Genomic DNA, 18604 nt, shown 5'->3' with positions numbered 1-18604 from the left:
CCTCAATCATCGGGCATGAAGAGCATAAGTATAGGTACAAAAGAGAGGAATTTCAATATCACGGCTGGAAGGAAATGCCAGGTATCTCTTAGGGCAGCTTCAGAGTGACTTTTGTAACAAGTGAAACAAATGAAGGCAAGCAGGTCATGAAAAGGGAAACATTGGACTGGTGTTGGGGGGCAAACTAACGTCCACTAAAGCCTGGATGATAGGTAGACCAAAATCGAATTGTGATGGATGGACTGCTTGTATGAATCCCGTTATTCTGGTAACATTCCACTCCACAGATGTGTAGTTCAATGGGCGATTAAAAAAAGACCAGCAAAATGAACATCAGTGTACAAAATGGGGTAATGTTTGTTTATTCATTATATTTGATAAAGAAGCTGCCCTTAATTGAGGAGGTCTGAAAATGCTCAAACCAGTCTGGTTTCCTTGAGTTCATGTACAGAGTGGACAGCACATGGAAGATCTGGCTGTCCTACCCGTTTCGGGTTTGGACCCGAATTGATTTGCATATGGCTATTTGCTCCCTGCAATGACACAGTGAGTAACAAAATGAGTGCAAGCTACCCAGAGGTACCAGTGGTTATGATTAATTCAAGCATTTGTTTCATTAAATTTTCGGCTGTCTCTCCAAACCTTCTCCTAGGGGAGAAATATATGCCCACATGAGGTTCACCTAGCTAGTTAGGACATATACATTCAAGCTGCATCTCAATGAAGATGGTTTATACTTTACTGAAGCCTAGAAGGAGAAGATGTCACCGAAGCGGATGACCGGAATAATGGCACCGTGGGCTTCAGACGGCCAGGGACTAGAGGCAAACTATGTCTGGAAGTAGACCTGTGACACAGGGTCTCACAAACTACTGAGGGTGATGCTATAGGAACAGGCATTGGAATATCAAACTTCCCCACTCCCCTGTCGAACACCTTGTTGAAGGTTATTATGTCATCTACTGGCGAGGAATGAAGGTTGAAGCTATTAAAAGGCACAGTGCCAGTTTTTAAGAACATGTATATGGCAGTCTAATAAGACTGCCCTTCATTTCCTTCCTCTTAAAAAAGGTTTATGAAATATGTTTCTAGTCACATTTTACTAATGTACTGACTATTTTGTTTAATTGACTTTTTTAAATAGAAAATAAATTACATTTGTCACCTTTTAGCTTATAATAAAGTGTAGACAGTTTTTTTATAACTTTTTAATAATCCTTTTCGAATTAAAAGACTTTTACCTAGCTATATATTTACACATGATTTTAATAAAGTGATCAGGTATCACACCAGTTCAACTCAGCTTATCAAGCTTCAGCTGATGTAGTTGCATCTGCAGCCAGAACGAGATCTGTTGGTTTGTCTAAGAGAAGAAAACTTGAACTAATCTCTCTGGCCTTAATCCAGGATCACGACTGAGAATCAGCAGTTTAACTTTTAACAATTCACCCTTCTTCACATCTCGTATGTGTGAAGAGATCCAGTGAAAGAAGGACAAAATCAGAACAATTTCTTCACTGGTCTTTGAACAACAGAGACCAACAGGTTTTTTCTCCTTTTCGTAGCACTAGAGGAAGGACATAGTTCTGGCATGGAAAACAATCGGAAGGGACATGATCTTGTTCTCAGTCCTCTATCGATAAATGATACAGCAGATACAAAAGACAGAGGTCATGCAACTTATTCCTCCTGCTGCAAAGTCTAGCAATCCCAAAAATAACTCATTTTGGTATTCCTTCACCAGCAGCAGTCCAGCTGGAGGCATAGCACGTCATTCAATCCATGCGGGACATTTCTCACATCTCAATCTTGTCCTAATTAAACAGAAGCTGCAGACTCGGATGCTGAAGTAAGCAATTGAAGAGGCTTTGGCGAAAGAACAAAGCTAAATTATATACACGAGGTACTTGCGTCTGAAAAAGTGAGGTACAGATGAGAATAAACAGTTATTAGATATCAGTGCCCTACAAATGTATATTATCAAAGAAAAAATTAATATAGTGACCTTACAAGGAATCACCCTATCCATAAACCACGGAAAAATCAGTCACTACAGACCTTCAGGTTAACTATTTGCATATACTAATGCTTTAGATTCATCAACATTTTCTATCAGTTTGATACCCTGCATTTTGACTTCAAATCTGTTTTAAGTAATCACCAAATGCCTAGCTACGGCAATACCTCATTACAGGTGTCAGGACTTCTACATCTACCCATATCAAGATGACTGGCTGGTGAAAACTCTGAGTTAACGCCCCAGACGATCACAGACCTGCTCAGTCGTTTGGAATTGCCTCCCAAATAGAAGAAATGGGTGATACTTCCAGAGAACTGAGATTAATGCAGAGTTGTGATGCCGTATGAACAAATAATGTTGCTTTTCCGTCTTGCGAAAGATAGCTTGCCTTTCAGAAGAAACTTCAGGAACTCCTGTTACTGTAGAAGCGAAAAGTGAGTCATCTGGGTCTAAATCGGGCTGTTGCAATAGTTCTTCCATTCAGTTTTGAGACATTCCACTACTCTGACATTTATAACCAGAGATGCAATATCTAATCCTTTAGGCCCACCAGAACAAAAAAAACAGGCTTGTTACTAAAAAACCATCGATTCCTATAAATGAAACACTTGTTAACTGGAGTTTTATAAATTATCTGGCTAAAACAGGTTGTCATATATTAGAGGAAATATTGTCTTGGCCTCTGGCAATTTCACCTTCCCCACAGTAATAGCACCTTTTTTATTGGGCCAATGAGGGTGACCTCTACTATGAAACAAGAGCCACTGAGTATGTTGCTGATAATACTGAGCACGGATTTCAAGCGTGCATGGTCTCTCAGCCCTTTCGACGCTGATGACGGAACCGCTCCGTCATCAGCTGCGGTGGCGCTGTGCTGATGACGGAGCGGTTCCGTCATGGCCCGCCCGCCGCTCATGCGCGGCGCGAATTCCGCGCCTGCGCTGAGCGTTCTATTGAGCGGGCGGGGCCATGACGGAACCGCTCCGTCACAAGCACAACGCAACCGCGGCTGGTGACGGAGCGGTTCTGTCACCAGTATGCGGCCGCCCCGCCCACTTAGCGCTGCGGCGGAATAGCCGCCGCAGCGATGTGGTTCACTGCGCTGCCAAGTGATGCAGTGGAGTCCGATACCCTCACTGCATGCTAGGTGGGTTCAGGGGAGCCCTAATAACAATGGAAGCACCCTAATGCATGTGTGTACAGTACATCCAATACCTATCTCCCAAACATGAGACTCATACGTTAAGCATGGTATTTGTATTAAACAGACATGGACCTAGCATGTAAGACTCAAGGTGAGATGAGTGTGATATAAGCAAGCCGAGATGAAGCAAGAGAGAACAAGCATTGGCATAGCCAATAGGTAGGCTATCTGGTTTTAGGTTTAAACCTATAATAACTGATAAAACCCCACCGAAAGGAAAATAGCCATCACCGGTGTAAACATATAAACACTGAAAAAACACCTTTGTAAGCACAAACTAAGTGCCATTCATGGAAAGGAAAAGATGAGTGAAATTTTATTGCTTTCTGAAGGGGTCAATACAATGTAACTTTGACATACAAGATAGCATCAAGAAAGCCTGGGCTAACATTATTCTGCTTGAGTTTTGTTGTTCAGGGATGCCACTAAAACATTGTCTCTCCGTCCTTCTGTTTTTTCAGTTTTGTGGTCTTTGGTCTAAAGATGCAGTTTTTAGAAGCATGTTTTAGGTCTTATTTACATATTTTATAAACTGTAGAGAATCCGGAAATACAGAAATCAGATTTGAAATGCTGGCTACATTTAATTTCACTAATAGGTAAAATGGCTGGTTTCATAAGAATCTTTCCTAATATGTACCATCACATTTACCCGCAGACAGAGAATGGGTGAAATCCTTTGATACATCAGCCCCCTTTTCTAGTGAGTCAGTATTGATGGTAAGTGAATTGCCAAACACCCTAGTCTTTAAACATTCAATGCAAGATGTAGTGACAGGTATATGTGAAAAGAATGTTGTCACCAAGCATCTGAGATAGTGGTGAAAACATCACACCAGGTGTTTGGTAAACATGGAATGCAGTGTCACTTTGAATGCTGCTGAAAAAAATTCCATCCAAGTGATATTGTTTGAACCTGCAGTAATTCAGCTACGTATAGGAAAAAGTTGTATGATGGTCTGTCAAAATTGATACCTGAGCTGAAGGGCTTCCCTGTAAGAGATCCTTGTCACTTGCTAGATGGTATGCTGAAAGCATCTTTATAATCTTCAGAGTTAATGAATAATGCTATTAACTTTGTAGTCTGGTGCAGTAAAAATGTGTTTGGACCTCATATACCCTCTGCATATGCTACCTATACACATGCACTATCAGTGCAGAAAGCAAGCAATAATTAAAATTAAATTAAAATTCCATAAGCACCGGAAAAACACTGTTTCTGTTGTTTTTAATGGCACGAAAATGTGTAACCACTGATAAACACTGTTTTTAAGGTACGGAAAAAACTGAAAAAAAAACACCAGAATTTACCAAAAATAGAAACTGAAAACAGGAAAGCCTACCAATAGGTCTCACCTTTGGGACCTTGTGTTTAGACAGAACTTTTGGCTTTGTTGTAGAGCATTGCGGCTGCTGTGCATCATGATGAAAAGTTATAATAAAAAGTGCTAAGCGTTTTTGTTACCTTTATACAAACCAAGACAACATTATATACAACTGCATAACCTGATTAAAAAAAGATTGACATAAAAAATGTCTTCTAATTTTTTTGTACTTGCACTGCTGACAACTTCTTCCTGCCTGTTCTCATGCTTGTTTGTTATAATTTTTTTTGTTATGGGGGAGTAGGACATAAATAACGCGGGAGAGGAGTTTGGAAAACAGTAATTGAATTAGAACACGAGCATCGGACGGACAGGAGAGAATCAACAGATGCCGGATTCCGAGGGCAGACTGAGGTGGTGCACTGATGCAAAATGGTGGTGGTGAGTGATGTTTGGTGCTCAGGTGGTGCGACTGTATGGTGTGCATTATAGGTACGTTGTGGATTGTGGAGTTGAAATATGTGGTTTGGTATGTAATTGTGTTGTGTATCAGAAATGTGTGGAGTTGAATTGTGTGGCCTGGAACTGTGGTGTTGAGTGAAATTATGCTTAGTTGAATTATGTCATGGTTTGGAGTGCATTTATGTTGATTGGTGGTATGTGGCATAGAGTGCAGTTATGTGGCGTATATTTAAGTTGCAGTGAGTAGACTGCAATTATGTGGCGTGTCATTGTGTGGCACTCAGTGGTATTATGTGAAGTGTATTTATGTTGCATTGATTAGAGTGTAATTATGTGGCGTGTAATTATGTGGTACTGAGTTGTATGTGGTGTTTATTTATGAAACGAACATTTATATAGTGCGGTAGCTACTCTGAGGCGTCCTAGCGCTGCGGACAAACACAAGAGAGAGGACAGAGGGAGCCTTTTTTAGTTGTTAAACAGCTGAGTTTTAAGCTTTTTCCTGAAGGCCAACAGGTTGTGTTCTGCACGCAGGTGAGGGGGTAGGGAGTTCCAGAGTTTGGCCGCGTTGAGGGAAAAGGAGCGTCCTCCACATCTGACTTTCTTAATTCTGGGTATTGTAAGAAGGTGTGAGGAGGTGGACCTGAGTTGTCTGTTTGGTCGGTAGGGAGTGACCAGAGTGTGGTTGATGGTGGCACCATATTTCCAGAAAGCTCTGTGGGGAGTGTATTTATGTTGCATTGAGTAGTGTGTAATTATGTGACGTGTAATTATGTGGTACCGAGTGGTATTATGTGGAGTGTATTTATGTTGCATTGAGTACAGTGTAATTATGTGGTGTGTAATTATGTGGGGAGTGTATTTATGTTGCATTGAGTACAGTGTAAGTATGTGGTGTGTAATTATGTGGAACTGAGTGGTATTATGTGGAGTGTATTCATGTTACATTGAGTAGAGTGTAATTATGTGGCGCGTAATTATTGTGGCAGTGTTATTATGTGGAGTGGATTTTTGTTGCATTGAATAGAGTGTAATTATGTGACGTGTAATTATGTAGCACTTAGTGGTATTATGTGTAGTGCATGTTGCATTGAGTAGAGTGTAATTATGTGGCACTGAGTGGTATTTTGTGAAGTGTATATGTTGCATTGAGTAGAGTGTAATTGAGTAGAGTGTTATTAAGTGGCGTATAATTATGTGGCACACTGGTAGTATGTGGAGTGCATTTATGTTGCATTGAATAAAGTGTAATTATGTGACGTGTAATTATGTGGTATTGAGTGGTATTATGTTATTTATGTAGCATCGAGTAGAGTAATTATGTGGCGTGTAATTATGTGGCACAGTTTTATTATGAGGAGTGGATTTATGTTGCATTGAATAGAGTGTAATTATTTGAACTGTAATTATGTGGCACTGAGTGGTATGTGTAGTGTATGTTGCATTCAGTAGAGTGTAATTATGTGACACTGAGTGGTATTATTTGGAGTGCATGTTGCATTGAGGGCAGTGCAATTATGTAGCATATAATTATATGGCACTGAGTGGTATTATGTTGAGTGTATATATGTTGCATTGAGTAGAGTGTAATTATGTGGTACTGAGTGGTATGTGGAGTGTATTTATGTTGCATTGAGTAGAGTGTAATTATGTGGCTTGTAATTATGTAGTACTGAGGGGTATGTGGAAAACCATGGCAATATCAGAGGGCAGATCCATTTACGTACAAGGTCGAATATGCTACTTACCAGTATGCATTTGTTCTTGGCATGTAGGGCTGCTGACATTCATATCTGTGCATAGATCGCCGCCTAGTGTTGGGTCCGGATGATTGCACATTGCTGTCCTGGAAGAGTCTTCGAAGTATCACGAGATAGGTGGCTCCTCCCCTGGACTACAGTGCGCATGGGCATCCCCTCCATCCTCAGATTGTTTTTCGCCATTGTGGCAGAGATGGAGTGTAATACAGTGAGTGATGTCCATGCTACAGAGTAATTCTGAATGCTACAGCTGCTACAGGCGCCGGGGAGGAGGGTGGGCGATATGAATGTCAGCAGCCCTACATGCCAAGAACAGATGCATACTGGTAAGTAGCATATTCGGTTCGAGGCATGTGGGCTGCTGAATTCATATCTGTGCATAGATTACATAGCAGTCCCTCCTGTTAACAGCGGCTGCCCGTGCCAGCTGCAGCAGTCTGAAAAAGAGTTTTGAGAACAGCCTGTCCTACAGCTGCCTGCTGTTTAGAATGCACATCTACGCAGTAGTGTTTCGTAAATGTATGTGTGGTGGACCATGTGGCTGCCTTACATATCTCTTCTAAAGGAATATTCCCTAGGAAAGCCATGGACCCTCCTAACCTACGTGTGGAGTGTGCTCTTGGTGGAATGGTTAGAGTGCGTTTAGCTTTAGCATAGCAAATCTGTATACACTTAACGATCCACCTGGCTATCCCTGCTTTGGAAATGGGGTTGCCTTTGTGTTGAGGAGAAAAGGCAACAAAAAGCGGTTTTGATTTTCTAAAATCCTTTGTCCTGTCTATATAGTACATTAGAGCCCTTTAGATATCTAACGTGTGTCGGGATCTCTCTGCGACATTTTCTGGATTAGGAAAGAAAACTGGCAGTTCTATGATCTGGTTCCTGTGGAATTGCGAAATCACCTTAGGCATAAATGTAGGGTTGGTGTGTAGTACAACTCTATTTGCGTGGACCTGTATGAACGGCAATTGAATGGTTAGTGCCTGGAGTTCACTAACTCTCCTTAGCGAGGTAATGGCTACTAGGAAAGCAACTTTCCAGGTTAGAAACTGAATCTCACAAGAGTGTAGAGGTTCAAAAGGTGGTCCCATCAATCTGGTGAGGACCACATTTAGGTTCCAGACTGGTGAAGGCGGGTGTCTGGGAGGGATCACCCTTGTAAGTCCCTCCAGAAAAGCTTTAATGGCAGGCACTCTGAATAGTGAGAGGTGCTGCCTGTTTTGGAGATAAGCTGCTATGGCGGATAAATGTATACAAATGGAACTGTACGCTAGATTACATCTGTATAAATGCAACAAATAACAGATAATGTTTTGAATAGATGCATCCAGTGGGTTAACGTTATTGTTGTTACAATATATGACAAACCTTTTCCATTTAGCCGCATAGCATGCTCTGGTTGTGGGCCGTCTTGCCTCCTTGATGATATTCATACATTCTGGCGGCAAGTTGAGGTAGCCAAATTCTAGGACTTCAGGAGCCAGATCGCCAGGTTGAGCTGTTGCGGATCTGGATGCTGAATGTCGCCATGGCTCTGCGTCAAAAGCCTGGGTGTGAGGTGTAGCCTTTGATGCGGTACCACGGATAGTTCCAGAAACGTGGTGTACCATGGTTGGCGTGCCCACGTTGGAGCAACCAGGATATGTGTCATCGAGTGTTGCCTCAGTTTGCGTGCCACTAGCGGTATTCGAGGTGCTGGTGGAAAAGCATACGCAAATTTGCCTGACCAGTTCATCCATATCGCATTGCCCTGCGACTGTGGATGTGGGAACCCGCTGGCGAAGCTTTGGCATTTTGCGTTTTCCCTTGTGGCGAACAGGTCTATCTGTGGATGACCCCACTGCTAGAAGTACGGTTGGAGTACTGATCGATGAATCTCCCACTCGTGCATCTGGTGGCTGTGTCTGCTGACCAGATCCGCCATCTGGTTGTCTTTGCCCGGGAGGTGTTCCGCCATGAGGAAGATGTTCCTCTGAATGGCCCACTTCCACATGCTTTGAGCCAGATGAGACAACTGTGGAGAGTGCGTTCCTCCCTGCTTCTGTATGTAGTACATGGCAGTCATGTTGTCCGTCCGGATCAACACGACCTTGTTGCACAAGTGTACCTTGAAAGCTTTCATCGCCATGAAGATTGCCATCAGTTCCAGAAGGTTGATGTGCATCTTTTTCTGCTGTGCTGTCCATAGTCCCTGCACTGTGTAGTGGAGTACATGAGCTCCCCATCCCTGGAGAGACGCGTCCGCCGTCAGTACAATTTGTGGAACAGGCTCTTGGAACGGTCGGCCCTTGCAAAGGTTTTGTGGGTTCCACCAATGCAGAGAGTTGAATGCCCCACCGCTCACCAACACTAGGTCCTTTAACTCTCCTTGAGCCTGATTCCACTGACGTGCTAAGCACTCCTGAAGCGGACGCATATGTAGTCTCGCGTGCGGGACTATGAAGATGCAGGAGGCCATCATGTCTATCAACTGCATGAAAACTTTCGCTGGAAGCGAGCGATGAGGTCTGAATTTTTGAATCAGCAATTGCATGCTGTTTATTCTCACTGAATTTGGCTGTGCTTTGGCTGCCAGAGTGTCTATCGTCGCACCCAGGTACTGTCGCACGTGGGCGTGCTGAAGGTGTGACTTTGGGTAATTCAGTGAGAATCCCAGACTGTGAAGAAGATGAAAGGTGTGGGACATGTGGCTGGCACACTGCTGGGTCGACTTTGCTTGAATAAGCCAGTTGTCCAGATAAGGGTAGACATGTATGTGCTGTCTCCTGAGGTGTGCTGCCACTGTTGCCAGGCACTTTGTGAACACCCTGGGTGCCGTCGTTACTCCGAAAGGGAGGACTTTGAACTGATGATGTTGAATAGTGAACCTGAGATACTGCCTGTGTGACGGGTGTATGGGTATATGGAAATACGTATCTTTTAGATCTAGCGTTGCGAGGAAGTCTCCCTGACTGAGTAACGGCAGAACCTGTTGCAAGGTGAGCATATGAAAATTCTCTGACAGAATGTAACTGTTTAGAGGCCTGAGGTCTAATATAGGTCTGAGCGACCCGTCCTTTTTGGGTATTAGAAAGTAGAGAGAGTACACCCCTGACCCCTGTTCTTCTACAGGCACGAGCTCTATGGCCCCTTTTTGCAGCATGCTGATGACCTCCTGCTGCAATAAGTGTAAGTGCTCTGCGGACATAGGACGGTGTCTTGGTGGGATGTTGGGTGGAGTGGACGTTAATTCCAGACAATACCCGTACTGTACAATGTCTCTCACCCACCTGTCTGTGGTGATGGATTTCCAGACCGGCAGGAACTGTTGTAGTCTCCCCCAGACAGGTGTTATGTGGTCGGGGGCAGTGACAGGGCGTCACTGTTTGGTATTGGCAGAGGATCTGGACTTGTTATTTCCTCTGCCTCTGCCCTTGATGTTGTTTCCTCGATATCCACCACGGTTGTTCTTATTGTAGGTGGATTGTGTACCTCCCTTATTGTATTGTGTTTGTTGCGTTGACTGGCCTCTTGAAGGGCCTCTAGTACTGGACGAAAGGAGCCACCCCAAAACTGCTGGGACTGCAGAGCCCCCATAGACTTTGCAGTCTCTGTGTCCTTTTTAAGTTTCTCAAGTGTGGTGTCAACCTCAGGTTCGAATAAGAAGTCTGGGTTAACTGGCTGATTGAGGACAGAAGTTTGAATTTCAGGTTTGAAACCTGAAATCCTCAACCAGGCGTGTCGTCTTAGCATAACACTAGTGTTGATGGCCTTGGCTGTAGTGTGAGGTGCGTCAAGAGCACACTTGATGGAAGCATTGGTTATGAGTTTCCCCTCCTGTATAAGTAGCTCTGCACCCTCCTTGTACTGATCAGGTAGGTATTGTAATAGTGTCTCAAGGGTATCATAATGTGCCCTGTCATATCTGGCCAAGAGAGCCTGATTGTTAGCAATGCGCCAGATGTTACCCGTCTGCGCAGCTACTCTTTTCCCTGAAGTTTCCATAACCTTCGACTCTTTGTCCGGAGGAGGAGCATCACCTGTAGTCTGGGAGTTCGCTCTTTTACGTGCATTGGAAACAACCAATGAATCCAATGGCAACTGTCCCTTTATATAAGGAGGGTCCACAGGGGCCGGCCGATATTTCTTTTCAATCCTTGGGTTTAACACCCTGGCCCTAGTGGTATCTTTAAAAATATCAGCAGCATGCTTGAGGACCCCTTTGAGCATGGGTAGGGTTTTGACTGCCCTTTCTGAAGTTGAAAAAGTGTCTACCAGAAAGTCTTCGTCCACAGGGTCAGCATGTAGCTCGACGTCATGATTACTGGCTGCCCGCTCAATAAGGGCGTTAAAAGCAGTTGTGTCCTCAGTAGGAGACGTTTTCACACTGTACACATGAGTGTCCGGGCCAGTCTGCGGATCCCTGGAGTCAGAAGGGTCCGTCCATTGTTGGTCTTGATCATCAGGATCAGTGTCCACATGATAGAGGTCATCCTCATTGTAATTATCCCCTGTCTCAACATATGAGTATGTTGGGGAAAAATTTTGTGGTTCCTGTTCATAGTGATGGAGGGGTTCCACAAGAGCTGGAGAAGTTGTAGAAAGTCTTTTTCTTCAAGGGAATCTTATATGATTCCATGGGAGTCTCTGGCATTAACTTTCGTTTGTATATGGACAGTCTCCCAGTGTCCGCGTCGATGAATTGTCTTGGTCTTCAGGCTCCTCCGTAGCCTCCATTTCCGTCGACACGCGTGTAGCGGCGCCAATAGATTTTCCCGGCTCGAACATCTTCGGACGCACCGAGGGTGGTAACCCAAACTTGATAGGTGTCGACGCGGTCTGAACTTGTCCGACAAGCTTCGGCATCGTGGCCTTCTTCGGTCCGACCTATGTACCCTTCTCCTTGATGCGTTGGAGCGACTCTGACACTTCTTTGGCTTTGAACGGACTGGGTTTTGTCGACTCGGCAGGGTCCTTGGAGCCAGTCTTCGACTTGTCCGTAGGCCTCGACCGAGGATCGATCCAGTCTTTCGGTGCGGGCCTTTTGTGCGAATCGACACCCTTCGGCGTTGGCTTCGATGGCTCGACGGCCTTGACCTTGGTCTTCGGCGCCCCAACCATTGGCTCGATGACCTTCTTGAGTTTTCCGGCATCGACTGCCAGTTTAGTTTTCTTCGGCTCCGAGGGGTTCGAGGCCTTGGAGCCGACGAGAGGCACAAGCACTTTCGGTTTCTGCAAAGATGCTGTCGGTTTCGATTTCTTTTTATCGACCGATGGCGGTTTCGAAACCGCAGGATCTTTAGAAATGTTCGAAGCCTTTATGCGGGGCTGTAGAAAGAGATTGTGGATCTTGGGTAAGGCCTAGTGGCGATCCCTCGACCTGACCCTTACTGAGTGCGTCATCTTCGGCCTCTGTGCGGCCGGGTTGGCCTAGCTCTTCGCCTGAGCTATCTTCTCCGGCCCCAAGGGCCTCCATGTCGTCTCCTACCTTATTGATGACGTTTTCATCTTTGTCCTGTACCTACTCCTCTTCGGCGTCATACTCGGAGTCATGGCCCGAAGCAGGATCGGAGCAGTGTTCCTGATCCTCCAGATCAACGACCTCCTCGTCTTCGGTCCCGAAGATGTTCACGGGAAAAGGAGCTGACTTCTTCGACTCCAGTCGAGCCACGCGTCGAATCTTGAGGGTTTTCTTCGACCTGAACCGGGCACAGGCCATAAAGTTGGCTTTGTTCTGGTCTGGAGACAGGAACTTGTTGCACACCGGGTGGACATCGATGTGCGGGTATTTTGCATTGCAAAGGGGGCACCGCTTGAATGGACTTCTTTCCATTGTAGAACGAAGATCGGGTAGAGTGTGGAAAGAAAAAACGGTTGAGTCCTCGATGCCCACTAAGCAAAGGCACCGATACCGAACGAAACAATACCGATGCTATCGAAAGCCTTTTGGCTTTATAGAAAGTTTTCCTAACTTGAGCTAAGATAGTAACATCCGAACCCAATGGCGGAAAAAAACAATCTGAGGATGGAGGGGATGCCCATTCGCACTGTAGTCCAGGGGAGGAGCCACCTATCTCGTAATACTTCGAAGACTCTTCCAGGACAACAATGTGCAATCATCCGGACCCAACACTAGGCGGCGATCTATGCACAGATATGAATTCAGTAGCCAACATGCCTCGAACACACCAGTTTCATTTAACCTCTGAGAGGCTGTTCATTCTGATCGTCCTAGTTCACTACTTTTACACGAGTGCTCACAATGCGCTAACAATCCCCTGTGTCATTGTGACTGTTTGGCTAATATTATAAGCTTACCACTTGTTTGCATAACTTTCAGAACATGACACAGGTGAACTGAGCATTTAACAATATTATGCTGAAAATCCTATTTACTTTCTAAGAATAGCAATAATGAATTTGATTAATATTAATGCCACAGTATACTCTTCGAAAAGAGGGCAGCCTGTGCTGAGGTAGGCCTACCAGACCTAACAATATTGCAGTATTGAGATTTCCACCCAACTTTATTTTGAGGTAAATAATTTGTGTGCCACTGGAACTTCTTATAGAGTTGTCCTGGCTTAATCGTTTTGATGATTGAACTCAAATGTTGGAATTCATCCATTTCAGGCAGCCATTCTCTCTCACCGTCACCTTGTCTGTGCTCACTTTCGGAATAGCCTTCGGTCTACGTTTTGTCCTCTTTTCATCTGCTCCAATATCAGCACTTGTTTCACGATGACTGTCTTGCGGGAAAGCTCTTCCCAGGGCAAGTACTCTAAACACCATGTGGCACTAACTAGCAGACAAGCTCAAGCGAAAACCCCTTGCCATTTCCAAGACTATTCTCTCATCGCTGGGAATTCTGTACGTATGCTGTTAAAGTGGCACCTTTGATTCAGCCAGCTTGCTATGACAAATGTTTACTTTGCTGGTATAAAATATAATTAAATAAACAAGTGCCTCATGCATACCAACTGGCGTTTCGTTTTCTTTGAGGCGGGCAAGGAGAAATTAAAACAAGCGAGGCTGCTAAAGATAAAGCGACCAACTGTGTTTAATTATCCATGACTAGGAAGGAATGCATCTGCCAGCCTGTGCGCCTCTGCTCGCTCCCAGGACTGAAAGGCCATGGGAGTCAACGTTTAGAGAAAAGACAGGACATGTACCCGCCTTTGGCCAATTGCATGCTTTAATTACACACAATGGCCAATAAAACTTGTGCAAAACAAAGAGCCACATGCACGAGTTTGGTAAAAAGCTGAAGTGATTCCAAGAGGTCATTTTCTAGAGCAGCGCATGAGTTGATCTAGGATCAACCTAAAAATGAGCAGTACAAAATGTAACATAAAACGTTCACAGTTGTAAACTAGGAAATGTCGGCTCAGCAATGACAGACCAAACAATCAATCAGCCCAAGATTCTCAGAAATCTGGTTAATCAAGGCTTTGGCAGTAACAGAATTATGGCAGAGCATGGACGGCACATACTGTGTATTTGGAGTAGTACAAGTTGCTGCGGGTAACAAAGGTAGTGATAACCTGAGGCAAGAGATATTTGTTCTCTCCAGGAAACCATCATGAAGGAAAGCAGGATCTTCCTGGGAAAAACAAATAAGTAAACATCAAGGAACTCAAGGACCAAGTTTCTAGCCGCTCTGCCTAGATGGATTTAGGGCACAGGAGCACAGATAGAGAGAACTAACCCTTTTGAGTAGCCTGCCAGCCAATATGTTATGCTCCAATATTCAAATTCAGTTTTTTTCTATGCAGGTATTACTACAGATACCAGACATCACTTTGTTAGTGACTTACTTAGACCTGCTCAATTCTCCTTCGCAATATCTCACACTACATACTTGAAACGAGCATTGGTAAAGCAAATAGATTTCACTTTAATGTCACATGCAAACACAGGCAAGCAGAAGTGTATTTCCATGTGACATCACATGAAAGCGAGGCTTAATGGCTTTACCAGTGCTTAGTGTTATTGGAGGTGGCAGTATTATTTGTATCATACTGGTAGTAATATTGGTGTGGTATTGGGCATTGTGATGTTAGTAATATTGGTATTTTGGGGGGAGGAGCTACGCTAGCAACCAAGATGGCCGCTTAGGCTCCCGGCTCCGCCAACCTCCGTATCCTGCCAGAAGATCCTGTTGATAATCCTGATTTTACGCCCGACCTCCGTGTAGATGAACCGATGCTCACTCCGATGGTGCAATTCCGAAAACTTAATTCGCTTGGGTGACGGAGCTGCGTCGAGTTGAAGTTTGCGGCCTAATCCAGCAGGAGAGCCGGGGCCTCGAGTTTTGACCCGGCCGTGTCGAAATTGAACAACATCGGCTGTGAGTGGCAGTCAGGGTCCGGTCCATCGATGTGGAGGTTTTTTCTTTGCCCGATCTCGACGGCGCTCATCTTGCCTGACCAACATTGAGGGAGGAGTGACGTGGCACGATAGTGGTCGGGGTGGAGGTACCTGACCCGTGGACCCGGTGTGGCCCGGCCGGTGTTCGGTGAGTCGGGGTCTTTGCTCTCGAAGCGAGATACATATTGTTGCCACAGAAACTGACCAGTCCCCTCTGAAGCTGTCCGTTCCGCTCCTGTCTGTTGCCCCCGAAGAAGCCAGCTCCCCGGGGGAAGTGAACATGATCGTTGCTGAGCGTGGAGAAATGGACCGGACGGAGAGTGAGCCGTCGCTAAAGACGATATTGGCAACCATCGGGGCATTTCATTCCCATGTGGATGCCCTGATTCACAAAATGATGACGGGCTTATTGGTGATGGAGTGCGTGGAACCAGACCCGGTTACATCTCAAGTATTACCGCAAGCTATGATTCCAGCTACGACCATCTTAAATCTGAACGAGAGCCCCGTGCGACAAGAGGAGCAGCAGCCCTTGGTTGGTCTCCTGGAAAATCCTGAACCCAGTGCTTTGATCACATTGGCATACCTACCATCATCGCTGACTTTAAGAGAATCGATTTGCGTTCCCTTCCCGGAGAATCTTGAGGGTGATTGTCCTTGGACTTCTGTTCCATCCTTTCCCTCTTTGGTGACTTTCCGATATTGGAGAAAGCTACATTGGGACTATCCGTCCGTGAAGGAGTGTTCCTGTGCTGCTGAAGTTCTTGGCAACTTGCTGACTTTGAATTGTATTGTACTGCATTTATTCAGACTCTTTTTTCACTTTGATTCTCCTGCTGAAGTAACGGGAGGGGTTCACATAATGGTTCGGAAGGGCCAGGGCTGAGAGTGATCGACTGTAGTTGGTATTACGGCCGTAATGGATGTAGATTTCGTGGCTGTTGGTCTCGCGGGAGGTTGGGCGGTGCATCACGGCTCCCCCTAATTTCTCTTTTGTTGATTATAGATATTATTGACTTTTCATCATAGGGGTGCTGGTCTCTGGCAGGGGGAAGGGGACCGGGAGCTTATATGGAAATGCGCTCCCCCACAGTTTCTCTTTTCTACTTTTAGAATTTAGTTAGTTGGGGCGACAGGCACACTGCTAGTGGGGGTTAGGCGATAGCCGGTGCAGGGTGGGGGGTTGGGTTTTTTGTTTTCTTTCTGTTATCGCTCATGTGGTTTCCCTTTTTTTTCAATCTCTTTTCAAGTTTTTCCTTTACTAGCAATATTGTCGAATATCCTGATTCTGTTTTTCGAATTCCAGTGTCTGGTTGCCATGATTCTTCTGCTGTTTTGATTTTATGGGAGGGTCTTGAGGGTCCACATTTAAATTGTCTATTGATTGTAAGGTTGCAAGTCTTATTTCGTATTCATTACTGTTGGCCTCTCAGGGATTCTTCTGTTGCTCCATGTTTATCCTGCTATCAATCCTGTACACCCTATTATCAACATATGTATGTATGGCACCGGATAGGTCTGTTCCTTTTTTCTAGTTTAAAATAATAAAAAGATTTATAAAATAAAAATATTGGTATTTTGACTGCTGGTGATATTGGTGGTGGTACTGGTGGTGTGGTGCGATATTGGTTGGTGCCTGTTGGTGTCTGTAATGATGGTGCGCCAAGGTGGTAGTAGCAGAGTGATATTGGTGGTGATGAGGTATTTTTCTTGGTGTTGTGTTTGTGGTGATGTTCGGTTGACGGTACTGACAACTGTAGAACAGGTGGTGGTGGGGGTACCACTGGTGATGGGGATACAGTTGGTAATATTGATAGTGTGGCTTGTTGTACTGTTGCTGATATTTGACGTGGTATTAATACTGGGAATGGTGGCATTGATTTGGTGGCGATTTAACTGGAGTAGCATGGAATTCATATTGGTGGTATTTGTATTGGTATTGGTTGTACTGGTGGTGGTGGTATTGAAGGTAGTAGAGATATTGCACAAATGAGATACAGAAATGAATGTGAACAAAAGTGAGGGCCCCTTGTACTTTTTCGATGTAAAATATTCCCTGATGCATTGGATACAGAATAATACACAAACAGCCAACTGCATGAGGTGAGAGAAAGACACCAGTGGTGGAGCGAAAATGCACAAGTATATATTTCATCAACTAGATGTCTGTTACAGACTTTTTAAGACGTACCTTCATTTCGGTTTTCTTGGCACTTCCTGTGGATACAGGTGCTACTTTATCTCTTTGTATTCTGAGCCTTGTAACATACATTGTTTGGGGAATGCCAGGTTCTTTACTCGAGGCACATGCAAATGGAAATCTAAAAGAATAAAAAAAGGACAATTACTCAAATGCTTGCCACAAAGGTAACAGGCATTTGCAATGCAATAGGTCTCGCATTACTGAAAGTTTGAGCTATTAGAGTTGCAAATAATAATGCAACGGCAATAGCACAAACTTTCAATAATCCGAGACCTAGTGCTCCAATACCTTTGGGTCAAATAAGCGCGATACAAAACTGAAAAAAAAGCAAAAGATTAGAAATTCACGTTTCAGTGTGGTAATAAGGTATGTTCTAACAAAAAAATTCAAGCTGTGCATAAGGTACATCTTTTTGATGGCAATGCGTTGCCGTTATTTTGTTAATTTAAAGTGTTAATTTAAAGGCGACTGGTTGTCAGACAAGCACGGGATGTGATAACTATTTAAAGGCAGTCTGGTTCCACAGTATGTATAGGTGGGTGAAAGTTGTAATTTTCATATGTTTATAAGGGGTAAGGTGCTGTGAAGTGGGACTTATCTGTAGAATGGACTATAGGAAGGAGCTAACAGTAAAAGTGAAGAAAGCTGGTTTTTACCAGTAACACTATCAGGCAGGGCACAGATGCACTGATATTGTGCCTGGTAGTGATTGTAAAGCACCCCAGTCAGAGTGAAAATAGGGAGCAGCGGGCATTAATTGAGCTGTGTGTAGCAGGAAAATCTGCAGCAGGTCAGTGGCGCCTCCAAGCCAGTGGTGCTGATTGATAGAGGGTCAGATGAAAGGCTGCTGCAAATCACTGGATTTCCCTATTGTTCTGTACACCCTTGTTTCCTGCAGACCCAACATCCATGCCATGCTTGGACCTCACCTTTACTGCTGTAGCGAGCAGTGCCATCAGAGGCCAGCCAGCTGCGACAACTCACTCCTCCTGCACAAGCTCACATGTGGGCAGAGGTCAAGGAGTCAACTTGAGAGTCATTGACTCGCGCTTACCCCTGATGTTCTAAAGTTAATTATGGCTGCTCATTGCTGGACTGCACTGCAGTGCAGGCTGTCTGCCGACATCGATCCACTCCGGCCGCAGTCCAGGGCCGTCAGTGTCACAATTATGGATAAACGGGCCAGCAGATGAACTGAATCAACTTCGGTATATTGTAGATGCTGCCTAACATGGCCTCCCGGATATCACATTAATCATGCACACACCCAATAAAGGGCAGA

The 18604-nt window shown here is 44.6% G+C and overlaps 1 protein-coding gene across 2 annotated transcripts in view; it reads right to left on the bottom strand.

The window, feature by feature from the left end:
• LOC147698808 (E3 ubiquitin-protein ligase TTC3-like) overlaps positions 1 to 18604 on the bottom strand; it is a 1930429-nt gene that overhangs the window by 1385328 nt on the left and 526497 nt on the right. For both annotated transcript variants that reach the window (XR_015299370.1, XM_086935404.1), the window contains exon 14: positions 17311 to 17440. Coding sequence is in view for 1 of the 2 variants with exons in the window: in XM_086935404.1 (XP_086791530.1) it covers positions 17311 to 17440 (130 nt within the window). In the remaining variant the exon portion in view is untranslated. The remainder of the gene's footprint in view (positions 1 to 17310; positions 17441 to 18604) is intronic.

This window comes from Lissotriton vulgaris, chromosome 8 (genome assembly GCF_964263255.1).
Source record: "Lissotriton vulgaris chromosome 8, aLisVul1.2, whole genome shotgun sequence".
NCBI classification, from domain to species: domain Eukaryota; kingdom Metazoa; phylum Chordata; class Amphibia; order Caudata; family Salamandridae; genus Lissotriton; species Lissotriton vulgaris.
Note: the sequence above shows the minus strand (reverse complement) of the source record. Positions and strands in the feature narration are given on the sequence as shown.